This window comes from Aquarana catesbeiana, linkage group LG02 (genome assembly GCF_042186555.1).
Source record: "Aquarana catesbeiana isolate 2022-GZ linkage group LG02, ASM4218655v1, whole genome shotgun sequence".
Lineage (NCBI taxonomy): Eukaryota > Metazoa > Chordata > Amphibia > Anura > Ranidae > Aquarana > Aquarana catesbeiana.
In genome coordinates, this window is record NC_133325.1 from 576,975,665 (window position 1) to 576,989,628 (window position 13,964).

At 45.6% G+C, this 13,964-nt stretch overlaps 1 protein-coding gene across 1 annotated transcript in view; it reads left to right on the forward strand.

Annotated features, from left to right (window-relative positions):
• CNKSR1 (connector enhancer of kinase suppressor of Ras 1) overlaps positions 1–13,964 on the forward strand; it is a 144,344-nt gene that overhangs the window by 33,365 nt on the left and 97,015 nt on the right. The window contains exon 6 of the mRNA XM_073616135.1: positions 12,240–12,356. Coding sequence (XP_073472236.1) covers positions 12,240–12,356 — 117 coding nt within the window. The remainder of the gene's footprint in view (positions 1–12,239; positions 12,357–13,964) is intronic.

Here is a 13,964-nt window from a genome sequence, read left to right on the forward strand (position 1 = left end):
CGGTGGGGGGGGGGAGGCTGCTGCACTTTGCAGACATTTGGAAAACAATAATTCACGACGAGTGGGTCACCTCAATTATATCTCGCGGTTACAAGCTGGAGTTACGGGGGGTGCCCCCTTAGAGGTTTCTAAGATCCAGCGTTCCCTCGGATTCTCCAAAAATAAACTTATTGCTTCAGGCACTACATCATCTAGTGCATTAAGGAGTGATTGTAGAAGTTCCTGTATTCAAAAGGGGCACAGGGTTTTACTCAAACCTGTTTACGGTTCAGAAACCAAACTGGGACACACGGCCCATTTTGAACCGAAGGTCCCTGAACAAGTATTTATTGATACAGTCCTTTAGGATGGAGTCTGTCCGCTCAGTAGTAACCTCACTCCACTCCAGAGGGGAGACTTTTTAGCCTCCATCGATTTATAAAGGACGCGTACTTACACGTACCTATCTTTCAGCCTCATCAGAGGTTCCTACGTTTTGCAGTAGAGGAACATAATTTTCAGTGGCTCTACCCTTTGGGCTTGCTACAGCTCACCGGGTGTTCACAAAGGTCCTAGCACCAGTACTGGGTCTTTTAAGGCCCCAAGGGATCCTGGTGCTCGGGTACCTGGATGACCTCCTGCTCAGAGATCACTCAGTACAGGCTCTAGAACAGAGCAAAATATACACAGTGAGGTATTTGAAAAGCTCAGGCTGGATCATAAATACCGGAAAGTCAGCCTTGAGACCAGCTCAAAGTCTAAGATATTTAGGTCTGATTCTAAACCCGATCCAAGCAAGAGTATTCTTGTCGCCCGTAAGGAATCTGTGCCCTGAAGGATCCGACGCATCAGATGAAGAGCACCAGATAACTCTCCATTCGGCTCTGTATGAGTCTTCTAGGGAGGATGGTATCCTCCTCCTTCGAGGCAGTGCTCTATGCCCAGTTCCATTCCAGGCCTTTACAACAAGACATCTTGTTGGCTTGGAACAGAGGAAGAAAAGCCCTGGATTATCCAATTTGCTTATCTCCTCAGGCAGCCTTAAGCCTAAACTGGTGGTTGAATGATCAGAACCTGCGAAAGGGAAAATCCTTTCTCCCGGTAACTTGAAGAGTACTGACTATAGATGCCAGTCTCTCAGGTTGGGGAGCGACCTTAGACGGGCTCACAGCTCAGGGGAAATGGTCAGGGACAGAGAAGACCATGCCCCTTAATGTCCTAGAATTCCGGGCATTACGTCTGGCCCTGCGGTCCTGGACGGTGGAGCTTCAGGACTGCCCCATCAGGGTTCAGTCCGACAATGCCACGGCAGTGGCATATATAAACCATCAAGGCGGTACCAGAAGTTGTTCAGCTCTGAAGGAGGTGAACTACATACTAGCCTGGACAGAGGGACATGTGCCAATGATATCCCAGGAATAGTGAACTGGAAGGCAGATTATCTCTGCCGCCAGCAGATCTGCCCAGGGGAATGGTCCCTACGCCCATTAGACTTGCTGTCACGCAAGCTAGACTTCCTGATGGCTATCACCTCGGCTAGAAGGGTGTTATAGGGCGTACACACGGTCGGACTTTGTTCGGACATTCTGACAACAAAATCCTAGGATTTTTTCCGACGGATGTTGGCTCAAACTTGTCTTGCATGCACACGGTCACACAAAGTTGTCGGAAAATCCGATCGTTCTGAACGTGGTGACGTAAAACACGTACGTCGGGACTATAAACGGGGCAGTGGCCAATAGCTTTCATGTCTTTATTTATTCTGAGCATGCGTGGCACTTTGTCCGTCGGATTTGTGTACACACTATCGGAATTTCCGACAACGGATTTTGTTGTCAGAAAATTTTATCTCCTGCTCTCCAACTTTGTGTGTCGGAAAATCCGATGGAAAATGTCCGATGGAGCCCACACACGGTCGGAATTTCCGACAACACGCTCCGATCGGACATTTTCCATCGGAAAATCCGACCGTGTGTACGGGGCATTAGAGTTGGCGGCCCTTTCATGCAGGGAACCATACTTGATCCTTCACCATGACAAAGACGTGTTACGACCTGTTCCTTCCTTTTTGCCAAAGGTGGTGTCGGCCTTTCATTTAAATCAGGACATTATTTTGTCTTCTTTTTTCTCTCAGCCTCGTTCGGCGGAAGAGAGACGACTGCATTCTTTGGACGTTGTCCGGGCAGTCAAGGTTTATCTGGCTAGATCTGACAGACCACTTTTTTTTTTTTTGTTTTGTTTTGTTTTACCAAAAGGACCCAAGAAGGGGCAAGCGGCTTCCATTGCCAATTGGGTCCGTCAGTTGGTCATTCAGGCCTATGGTCTGAAACTTAAAGCTCCTCCTCCTTTAGGGTGAGAGCTCATTCTACCAGGGGTGTAGAAACCTCCTGGGCTTTTCACCATCGGGTATCTGTGGCTCAGATTTGTAAGGCTGCTACCTGGTCTTCAGTGCATACGTTCACAAAATTTTATCAAATGGATGTTCGAGCAGCCGAGGATTCGGCTTTCGGCCGCAGTGTACTGCGGGCTGCCGTATAAGTTCTGATGGTTATTGTTTGGCAGGGTGTCTCCCTCCCCTCAAGGCTATTGCTCTGGGACGTCCCAGCAGGTAATTAATATTAGCCTGACTCTGTGTCCCATGATGTACTCAAAGAAAAGGATTTAGCAGGCAAGTATGACGTAAAAATCCCTATTTTTACTACTATGTATTCAAGTGACTTAGATCACTTGTTAAGTTTTATATAATATTTATTTTATATACAAAGTCTGTCCGGAAAGTATCCTGCCTTTTAAGATAACGAGAATGGTTTCCGTGACATTGATGTAACCTGGCAGCCAGGGAGCATGGACTGGAACATGCATGTGTTAACAATGACGACTTCACTGTATTAGTCAGTGGGGCACTGAACACAGTTCAGTGAACATATGTACTGTGTGGCTGTCGCATTCAAAATGACTGACTGTGTGGGGGGCGTGGCCAAGAGCGGCATGTGAGTAAACGTGTATCACAGAGCTCCTGCACTCGATCCTGCTCCAAGCTTGGATTCTGGGGTTAAATTCTCACCTGATCCTACTATATTTCCCTCCGATCTGGTGGCACGGTGACCCGCAAGCAGAAGGATGGCGGGCAGCCTGACCCACGACATGGCACCATTCCCTCAGCATCCTCGTGGTGGGGAGAAGCAGAAGAAACTCCTCCTAAAACAGATGGGAAAGAGCCCCCACGAGATATACTTTACTATGCCCAGAAGCTAGCCAGGGGGGCGGGGCGGGCTTCGGAGACAGACTTGGAAGCAACCCCAGCCATCTTTCACATTTGAGGAAAAGGGAGAGCCGTCCCCACAGGACCCCTCAACAGCCATTACGCCTCAGATTACTGACACCGAGGAGGATGTGGAGGAAGATGAGGCCGAACAACCCACTCTGGCTGACATTCTCAGCGCTGTTCACAAATGCACGGCCTCAATAGATACCCTGAAAGAGAATGGTTAAAGGAGGAGTTGGGCCTAATCCGCCATGATTTGCAAAAGATCCGGGAGCGCACTACAGCAGTGGAAAGCCGCATCAGTGACGTTTTAGGAGAAAAGGCTCCCTGAGAAGTTGGAGGGCAGGAGCCCCATGTAATTTATTGAGCAGTGGCTGGTAGAGGTTTTTGGGAAAGAAGTTTTTACCCCACTATACTCAGTCGAGCGGGCGCACAGGCTGCCTCCTAGGCCTTTACCACCTGGGCACGCACCACATACCTTTCTCGTAGGACTACTTAACTACAAGGATAAATAAATTGTTTTATGACTTGCCAGAGAGAAAAGGAACATCATTTTAGGACTGGGCCTGCATCTCATTTTACCCGGATTTCTCTGCAGTGGTTCAGCGGCACAAAGCCCGGTTTGCAGATGTTAAATGGCTACAGCATCTGCAAGCAACATATGCCATGCTCTATCCTGCCAAACTCCGTGCATCGGTCAGAGGGCAAGTTCACTTTTTTGAAACTGCAACAGAAGCCTCAGGGTGGTTGGATGCAAACGAACACCTGTTCCGACAAGCCGGTCGGACAGAGGGAGACTGATAAGTTCTTCGGGTCTAGTGCAATAGTGCACAGTTCTTGCTGTTCTGCTCCCTTTTGAGATCCTAAGTATTCGGCTGGGAGACACAGTTACCCTATTTGGAGAGCGTTGGTTTTGACTCTGCTTTAAGTTCAAGTGCTACACTTGGAGTGCAGTCATTTGACCGGGTCAGTGAAAAGAACGGAGCTATTGAGGATCATCCTTTACCCACTGCTGGAGAAAGGATACCACAAAAGATCAGGAGATTGTGGTTGCCTTCCAGCCTTTGGTGTGTTTTGCCTATCCCACTGCTGAGATCGTGTGCCTGCACCATTTCTATCATTTGAGATCGTGATCTTGGATTTGGGTGTCCATACATGCTTGTTTGACTCGCCACCGCTGGTGTGTGTGTCCACGCCCTATGGTAAGAGCACCTACCCCTCTCCCCCCGGTGGTAGAAGCACAGTCCTGGGTGTTTTAAAAGTACGGGAACATCACCATCCATGCCTTTGGGATTTATCCGACACTCATGTGGAAGATTATACTATGACATTTATCATTTGATGGACTTTGTATTTTGATAAATGTGCATTTAGGTGGCATTTTATTATTCACAAATAATTCACTGGTATATTGTATGTGTGTATATGTGTATATATATATATATATATATATATATATATATATATATATATATATATATATATATATATATATATATATATATATATATATATATATATATATATATATATGTGTGTGTGTGTATATGTGTGTGTATATATAGATATATATAATGTGTATATATAGATATATATATTTATGATTTCTCTCAATGTTACGCAACGCTTGTCCCAATTTTTATATGGTTATTCGGGTACATCTCACACCTGCTAGGTTTTGTAAAATGGGAGTGAGGGACGACCCTGTGTGCACAAGATGCTCTAGAGACCATGGAGATTTAATCCATCTACTTTGGGGAAGCCAAAAATTTACATCTGTATTGGTCTGGGGTTAAGGTTTTTCATGTCCGTATTCTTACTGACCCCAAGCCTTGTCTACTGGGTATCCTGGATGAGCTTCTAACTTAGGAACATCCTAAACAGGCAATTGCCAGGGCTCTCTTTAATGCCCATAAACAAATTCTTAGGCACTGGAAAGCAGCTGACCCCCCCCTAAACGTAGAGTGGATCACACAGATGGGGGGCACCTTACGTTTTGAGAAGTAAATCTACCAACATAGGGGGGCGCTCGCACAAATTTAATACATTTGTGGCACCCATGGTTGGACACCCCAGGGCTCTCCCCAGTAGACTTTGGTTTTGTATAGAATTCTGTTGTAATGTTTCTAATGTGGGGATATAGAAATTGGAAGTTTGGTCCCCAACCAAAACTCCCTAGGGAACAGGGGCAATTGGACTATCTCGGTACAAGTTTAAACTTAAGGTAGATTAAAATGTATGAACACGTATATAGAAAAATTATATAAAGTTTTATTAATACAAAAACAATAAAAGGTAACACAAAATCAGACACAGATTAAAAGCATGTCAGATACAATCCATGTATATATCGCCAGTATAATGGTCCCCAAGAGGGGAGGATCACAGTGGGATAGTTGGTCACGGAAAGCATATTAACTAGTTTTGTGGTCTAATACCACTTCCTCAGGAGAAGATGTAATTTGACAAATGATCAGTAACAATACAATTGACCAAAATAGTAATACAGTCTCATACAGAGATAACAATAGCAGTATATACAAGAGGGAGGAGCAAAGTTGCTTACCTATAACCCTGGCAGGGGAAGGACAAATGACGTCACCAAAAAGTCCCCCGTGGCAACTAAGGGGGGAATGTGCAAATCAATGGACTGATAACTGAATAGATAGGGTAAAGTGATTGATATAAGTAGACTTTGCAGTTGAAAGGATGTGAATGTGAGGTGGAGGTGTGAAGGAAGGAAAAGGGGGAGGTTAGGAAACTGTGTGGAAGTGGAAAGAGGGGGGGGGGGGAGAGGGAAGATGAAAAATTGGCAATGGGGTGGAAATGGGATGAAAGGAGGGAATGAAGGGGGGGGGGGGGGGTAAAGGGCAAGAGGGGAGAAGGGGGGGGGGGGGGAGAAAAAAGGAGAGGGAAGGGCCTTGAATAAAGGAGGGAGGGTATAAGGAATGGAAATGGGAAAAGAAAGGAAAGGGGGGAGGGAAGGGAGGGCATAGTATGTACCTTGTATGCAGATGCGCAAAGTGTAGGGGTCCCAGGATGTAGGGGCCCAGCTTAGGCTGTAAGTCCCAATACTCAGCAAGGTTTAAAAGCCACTACAGAAGAAGGATTAAAGGTGGGGGTGCGTTTTAAGCACACGCAATAAATCCCAATGTATATAACCCATAGAGAAAGGAATTATAATGGCCACAGATGAAGACAGGGATGCAGCTCCATCGCTAGACACAGCAAGGTAGCTGTGATCAGGGCTGTGACTGTGAGGCATACTTACTGTGGGTTGGTTAGAGTACAGGATTCCCAGGACCCGGCGTCCATGGCATTTACAAGCGGGCAGAGCCTGCTTATATAATCCCCAACCCAGCGGCGTTGGTAGACGCCGGCCGTCGCCGGCGTGTGATGTCACTGGGTCAGAATGCCCACGCGAAGGGGTGGGACATGCTTGCTCGTCCTACGGCTAAAGGGCGGAGGCCCGTGCCTCGTCCATCCACCAGGGAAGTCACCTAGCCACAGGGAACACAAGGGGGCGCCGAGGATGCCCAAACAGGTCACAGGAAAGGAAAGCAGCTGAGCTCAAATGACACAAGAATAAAAACAAAATATGCAAAGCATAACATGCGATACAAGTTCATGTATGAAGCAATGAAAAAAAAATAATAAAAGCATATAGATACTTTTGTATAGATATTTAAAATACAGAAAATACCATTAATGCCAAAGCAACCTTTTAATGAACCCAAATTGGAGGCTCATGGGTATATGGGACCTCAGGCTATATAACGGGATAAAAAAGGAAGGGAAATATAGGACATGGCACAGGAAAAAGGAACAAAAACGAGGGGCAGGAATTTAACAAATAACCATGAGAGGAATGAACCAGACAGTGCCTAAAAGACAGCTTAGAGGGGCAGGATTATTTAAAGAAACAGCAACCTCTTCAAGCCAGGTGGAATAGTAGCATTGAGCCTTTCGATCCAAAGGGTCTTATGCTGCAAAAGCACCTTGTCATGGTCACCTCCCCTGGGGTTCAAGGGGCACCACCTCCAGGGCCAGGAATTTGACAGCTAAGAGATTAAACCTGCAGTAAAGGCCGATCTGTATGCCACTGGTGGTAAGTTTGCCATTTTGTTGAATAATAGAGATGATCCAATTATCTGTCTTAATTCCCCAATAGTCTTTCCTACATAGAAGGCCTTGCAATCGCAAAGCGTTAAGTAAATAACCCCGGTTGTGCCACAATGGGCTGGGGTATGTGGAGTGAAGAGTTCCCCATTGGGAAGTCTATAAGTGGTGCCAGTGAGGATCCAAGGGCAGCAAGGGCATTGCCCATATTGAGAGGTACCTCTGGAACCCGAGGGGCGATTAATGTTTGGTTGATAATGACTCCTGGTTAGACGTTTTTTTAAAGAATTAGCTCTGCGGAACACTACTTCCAGGGTATTGCGAAGGTGTTTATTTAACCACTTAAGCCCCGGACCATTTGGCTGGCCAAAGACCAGAGCACTTTTTGCGATTCAGCACTGCGTCGCTTTAACTGACAATTGCGCGGTCGTGCGACATGGCTTCCAAACAAAATTGACGTCCTTTTTTTTTTCCCCACAAATAGAGCTATCTTTTGGTGGTATTTGTTCAGCTCTGCGATTTTTATTCCTTGCGCCATAAACAAAAAAATAGCGACAATTTACGAAAAAAACGCATTTTTAAAAAAACTTTTTGCTATAATAAATATCCCCCAAAAATATATAAAAAAAAACCTTTTTTTTCATTAGTTTAGGCCGATACGAATTCTTCTACATATTTTTGGTAACAAAAAATCGCAATAAGCATTTGGTTTGCGCAAACGTTAAATCGTTTACAAAATAGGGGATAGTTTTATGGCATTTTTATTAATAATTTTTATTTTACTAGTAATGGCGGCGATCAGCATTTTTTATCGTGACTGCGACATTATGGTGGGCAGATCGGACACTTTTGGCGTGATCTTGGGACCATTCACATTTATACAGCGATAAATGCATTTAAAAATGCATTGATTACTGTGTAAATGTGACTGGCAGTGAAGGGGTTAACCACTAGGTGGCGCTGTAGGGGTTAAGTGTGGCCAAGGGAGTGATTTTAACTGTGGGGGGGAGGGGCTGTGTGTGACACAACACTGATCACCGCTCCTGATTACAGGGAGCTGTGATTAGTGACAGTGTCACTAGGCTGAATGGGCAAATGCTTGTTTACATTAGTATTTCCCCGTTCTTCCTCTCCGTGAGATGATCGTGGGTATCCCCGCGGACATCGAGTCTGCGGGACCCGCGATCACGCTCGTGAAGCAGCGCGCGCGCGCGCCCACAAGCCGCCTCTTAAAGGGCAACGTACAGGTACTTGCTTGTACGTGCCCTTCTGCCGACATATATCGGCGTAAGGCGGTCGGGAAGCGGTTAAGATGTGTGTTAAAAGGTGCCAGTGTTTAGAGAGGATACTGTGAAGCTGACCATGATGTGCAGAGAATTTAGTGATAACCTTAACGGTATTAGTACATCTAGTACGTGGAGAGGCATATAGCAAAGATGTTCTAGTATGTGCAAGAGCTTTGTTAAAGGCCCTTCTCAGATTGGTTCGAGAGCAGCCACTAAGAAGCAAAAGTTTACATAAAGATGCAGCCTGAATGTAAAAATCCTCACCTCGTGTGCAGTTCCTGCGCAGTCGCAAGTACTGCGCATATGGGATACTGCACACGAGAGGCCTGGGATGGGCACTGGAAGCATGCAGCAGGGTATTCCCAGCTGTGAGCTTCCGAAAGGAGGTCAGTACCTAAGGTTCCATCAGAGTTCTTAATGATCAACAGATCCAGAAATGGGATCTGTGTATCATCAAGATTATAGGTAAAGTGTAGATTCATAAAGTTGATGTTCAGTACCCGGATAAATTCCTTGAGCTGGGCTGGAGAACCAGTCCATGCAACAAAATAATCATCTATGAATCTATACCAGCAAAGTACAAACTGCACAAAGGTAGTATATTTTTCATTGGAGAAAACACTTCTTTCTCAGGCTCCCAGATATCAATTGGCGTAGGACGGGGCACAGGACATGCCCATGGCCACATTTTGTGCCTGTAGAAAGTGTTGGTCCTCAAAGATAAAGTAGTTTCGAGTAAGAATAAAGGATAATAGATGTAAGATTCATTCAAAGGCCAAGAAATACGGTCCTGTTCCATCAGGAAAGATTTGGCCTTCAGGACTCCTTGCTCGTAGGGGATGCTCAAGTAAAGAGCCTAGACATCTATAACCACAAGGAGGGAGTCCCGAGGGGCCTGAATCCCCTCAATGTGTCTCAATAGGTCTGTTGCGTCGCAAATGTAAGATGGTAAACTCAACATGTGGCATCAGAAAACTGTCCATAAATTTGCTGGCGTTGTCCGTGGGAGAACCATTGCCCGACACAATAGGCCTTCCTGGAGGTCGAAGAAGGTTCTTGTGTGTCTTTGGCAGCGTATAAAAGGTAGGGGTGCGAGGATGCTTGGGGATGATATAATTAAGAGTATCCTTATCTATAAGACCCTGACAAAAGGCACCGGTACACAGTTATGGATAAACGTTGATGAATCCATTAATTTAGCTAAGTGGAATAGGTCTGTACCATGTGGTGTTAAGGCCTTTGCGACACATAGTCTGATATTGAACATGGGACATGACAATATTCCCACCCTTATCGGATGGTTTAATAATACTGTAATTTCATTTTTGTAAATGTCTAGGTGCTGATTGTTGGTTTGGGGGAAGATTAGGTGGAAAATCCTGCCATTTATTTTGCTTAAGGTCCTTGATAGATTGGTGAAGGAAAGCCCAAATAGCTGGGTTAGTCATTAGGTCTGGAAAATTATGTGATTTAGGTTTGACTTTTTTCGGGACAGTAAGTTGCGTTGAAGATGGGGCAGCTAAAGTGGCTGTGGTGCCACTTAGGTCCGTTATAGGGTCCTGCTGTGAACCAGAGGGGTCCTCAGCGGCACCCTCATCATATAAAAACTGTTTGGAACTGGAGTTTGGAACTATGCTATTTTTCTGTTTGCTGTACACTGTCTGGAATCTGTAATGTTTTATAATTTTCTATTTTTTAATAAACCCTTTTTCTTGAGAAAAAAAAACAAAATGACTGAGTAGAGCTACGAATCTGCAGCAAATTTGGCGTTTAAGCTCGAACATTCCTTTGCGGAAACTGTTCCCATGATTTAGAAGGCTTACGGGGACAATGCAAAGAGTGTAGCACAAAAAAAAGTGTGGCACAAATGCTTCAAAGATGGTCGAGAATGTAAAGTGATCCCCATTCTTGAAGGCCTGCAACAAGCAGAACGTCTGAGAATGTTGAACGTGTGCGGGCTGCAATCAACAAAGATCGACAACTGACAGTGCGAGAACTAGAAGCTGATCTGAGGATTCCAAACCTACAGTATCTGAGATATTGATGCAGTATTTTGGCCCATGTATCCCATGTGCATTGTTTCTTGTATCTTCAATAAATGTCTCTTTTTCATATTACATGCTGGATACTTTCCAGACAGACTGTATGTATTTGTGTGTGTGTATGTATGTTTGTGTGTGTGTATATTAATATAAGATATGTGTGCCATCCCTTCGATTTTGTCTTGGTTTATTTTTTATTTTTTTTTTATTTCCGTAGTATTTTATTGAAGAAAATTCAGGAATAAATGAAGTAGTAGTTATATGGGCCCAACGGCCTAATGGGGCATACACACGGTCGGACTTTTCGTCTACAAAAGTCCGACAGCCTGTCCGACAGACTTCTGGCGGACTTTCGGCGGACTTGCGGCGGACTTGTGGCAGACTTTCTAACGAACGGACTTGCCTACACACGACCACACAAAAGTCCGACGGATTCGTACCTGATGACGTACACCAGACTAAAACAAGGAAGTTCATAGCCAGTAGCCAATAGCTGCCCTAGCGTGGGTTTTTGTCCGTCGGACTAGCACACAGACGAGCGGATTTCGGGGTCCGTCGTAGTTACGACATAAAGATTTGAAGCATGTTTCAAATCTAAAGTCCGTCGGATTTAAGGCTGAAAAAGTCAGCTGAAAGTCCGGGGAAGCCCACACACGATCGGATTACCAGCCAGCTTTAGTCCGTTGGCGTCCGTTGGACTTTTGTAGACGAAAAGTCTGACCGTGTGTATGCCCCATAAGGATATACATGGATTTTGTCACAATCACCAAGAGGAAATGTGTATGCCCATTGTAGGAGAATAATAGTACATAACAGTGATTATAGTAGTATGTTGGGTAATTGGATCATTTATAGTAAGGGTGTGCGTTTTTCTTCTCTGAAATCGGGGGTTGCCGGTTCTCTGAGGGGGCAAAATTCACATTAGATTTTATTGTGCTGTGATTTGAGTTAGTTTCTTAAAGCGGAGGTCCGCCCACCGTTTCAAAAATTAAAAGCCAGCAGCTGAACATACTGCAGCTGATGACTTTTAATAGGACACTTACCTGTCCTGGAGTCCAGCCATGTTGGCACCGCAGCTGACGTTTCCGTCAGATGTCGGGTGCTGCCGGCTCCATTGCGAGTAAGGGAATCCGGCAGTGTAGCCTTACGGCTTTACACCGGGAACCCCATTGCGCATGCGCTGCTCCTCTCTCCTACTGGCCCAGCGACTGGGTAAGGAGGAGGAGGGAGCCCGGGCGGTGACGTCAATACCCGCTGCTGAGGCTCCCGGAAGTGGGGACAGCATACCTGTGAAAGACAGGTACCCTTGCCCCCCCCCCCCCCCCCGAAAGGTGCCAAATGTGTCACCGGAGGGGGGAAGGAGTACAATGAGCGGAAGTTCCACTTTTGGGTGGAACTCCGCTTTAAAATAGGCTGTAATGACTATTAGTGTTTCTGTAGAGTGATATGGTTTCGGTGTGGTAGGTGTCATATAGTGTAAGTTACTTGTGTTTTAGAAATGGGTTTTCTTGTTTTTTAATTGATACTGATGAAGTCCTTTCTTTCCAGTGTGAAAATATTGGTGTCATATGTAAGAGTATCCTGAACTGCAGTCCAGAGAGTCTCCTCAATCAGACGGCAACTCTGGAGCTAGTGCAGATCCATTCTAAATCTTCAGATGGTTTGGTGAGAGAGCTTTTTTCAGCTTTGGGGAATGTTTATAGATTGTCAACTTACTGAAAGAGGCAAGCACAACTCTGTTAGACTTAGCATTGGTATACTACTATCTATTCACCTGATGCTAATTCTGGTTCAGTGTTGTTATTCTTGTAGAAACTTTAAAGAGAATAGATGATTAACTTGCAATAAGGCAAGATACTAATTGCACAATCAAATATTCGTGTTCCCTGACTGGGAATAGTGAACCATACACAGTAATGAAATATACGTGTTCCCTATATGGGAATGATGAGCAATAAAGATAGTCCACACAAAAATAAAGAATTTAATAAAAATAAGAGTCCAAATGCACAAAAATAATCCTCAGTCTTCTGCACAAAAACGCACAACACACCACTAGTGCATAAACGTTGAAAATGCAAGTGCTCTTTTCAGGGGCGGACTGACAACTCATGGGGCCCCCGGGCAATAGGGGATCATGGGGCCCCCTTTGTACCCACCCACACACAAGCCACACCCTCACAAAGCCCCACGTATATATTGCACTGCTACATTACATGCATTGGTCACAGAATTTCTCTACTGTATGTTCAAAATGTTTAAAGAGTTATGTAGATAAAGTAAAATAAACTCACATTAACCACATACATTTACTGCGGGGCTGCGTCTCCTGTGAGCAGAATCACGTACAGGTACTTGATTCTGCACTTGCTGGTCTGCGTGCTGTTTGACGCGGGATCTCACCGGGGCTTGTAGTTTTCTTCCTAATTCTGTACAGTGAAGAGGGGAGGGGCCTCTGACCCGGGCAGCAGTCTGCAACAGTGTACAAGCAGAGCAACTCACTTGTACACTGAAGAGTGAAACTTGTAGCTGCCCGGGTCAGAGGCCCCTCCCCTCTCCACTGTATACACTCTGAAGGAGAAATACAAGCCCCAGGGTGATGCCCTGAGCACCATAGAGCTGCCGATCGCTGCATCCCAAACTTAAAGCCAGAGGTGCAGGGGGGGACATGCTGTGTCTTGGGCCCCCCACAATGGCAGAACGGCTCCGCCGCAGCACTGCCAGCAGCATACCCCTAGATCCGACGAGCATCTCTTAGGAGCTTCTCACGGGCCCTCTACTGGTCGCGAGCCCTCAGTCAGCGCCCGAATGGTCAGTCTGCCCCTAGATCTCCTCCACCTCAATATCCTAGCCGCTCACCTCACGTTCTGACCCCTGTTTCACCAGAAGGTCAGAAAAAGCAGGTTCCCTCTCAGGGATATAAACAAATTCTGTCCGTGCTGTCTCCGGCTGATTAGATGGATACCAGCCAGTACAAATTTCCTCAATGGGGTCTGGTGCACATAGGAACAGAAAAGGCAAAATCTAGTGCTCTCTGTATCAAAACGGTTTATTTCCTCATAAGTATATTAAAACGTTACTCACAAACGCAGCACTTGAACAGTGTGGGCTCAGGATGCATAGAAATGACAAGATGCTCGCGGGATGACGTTGCCACTGTGACTTCTTCCCCCTATACGCGTTATGTCAAATGGGCTACAACACCACCGTGACTTCTTCAGTAGGGATAAAAACTCCTGCTGAGGAGAGAGAGGCCTAGGAGAGCTGCTGCTC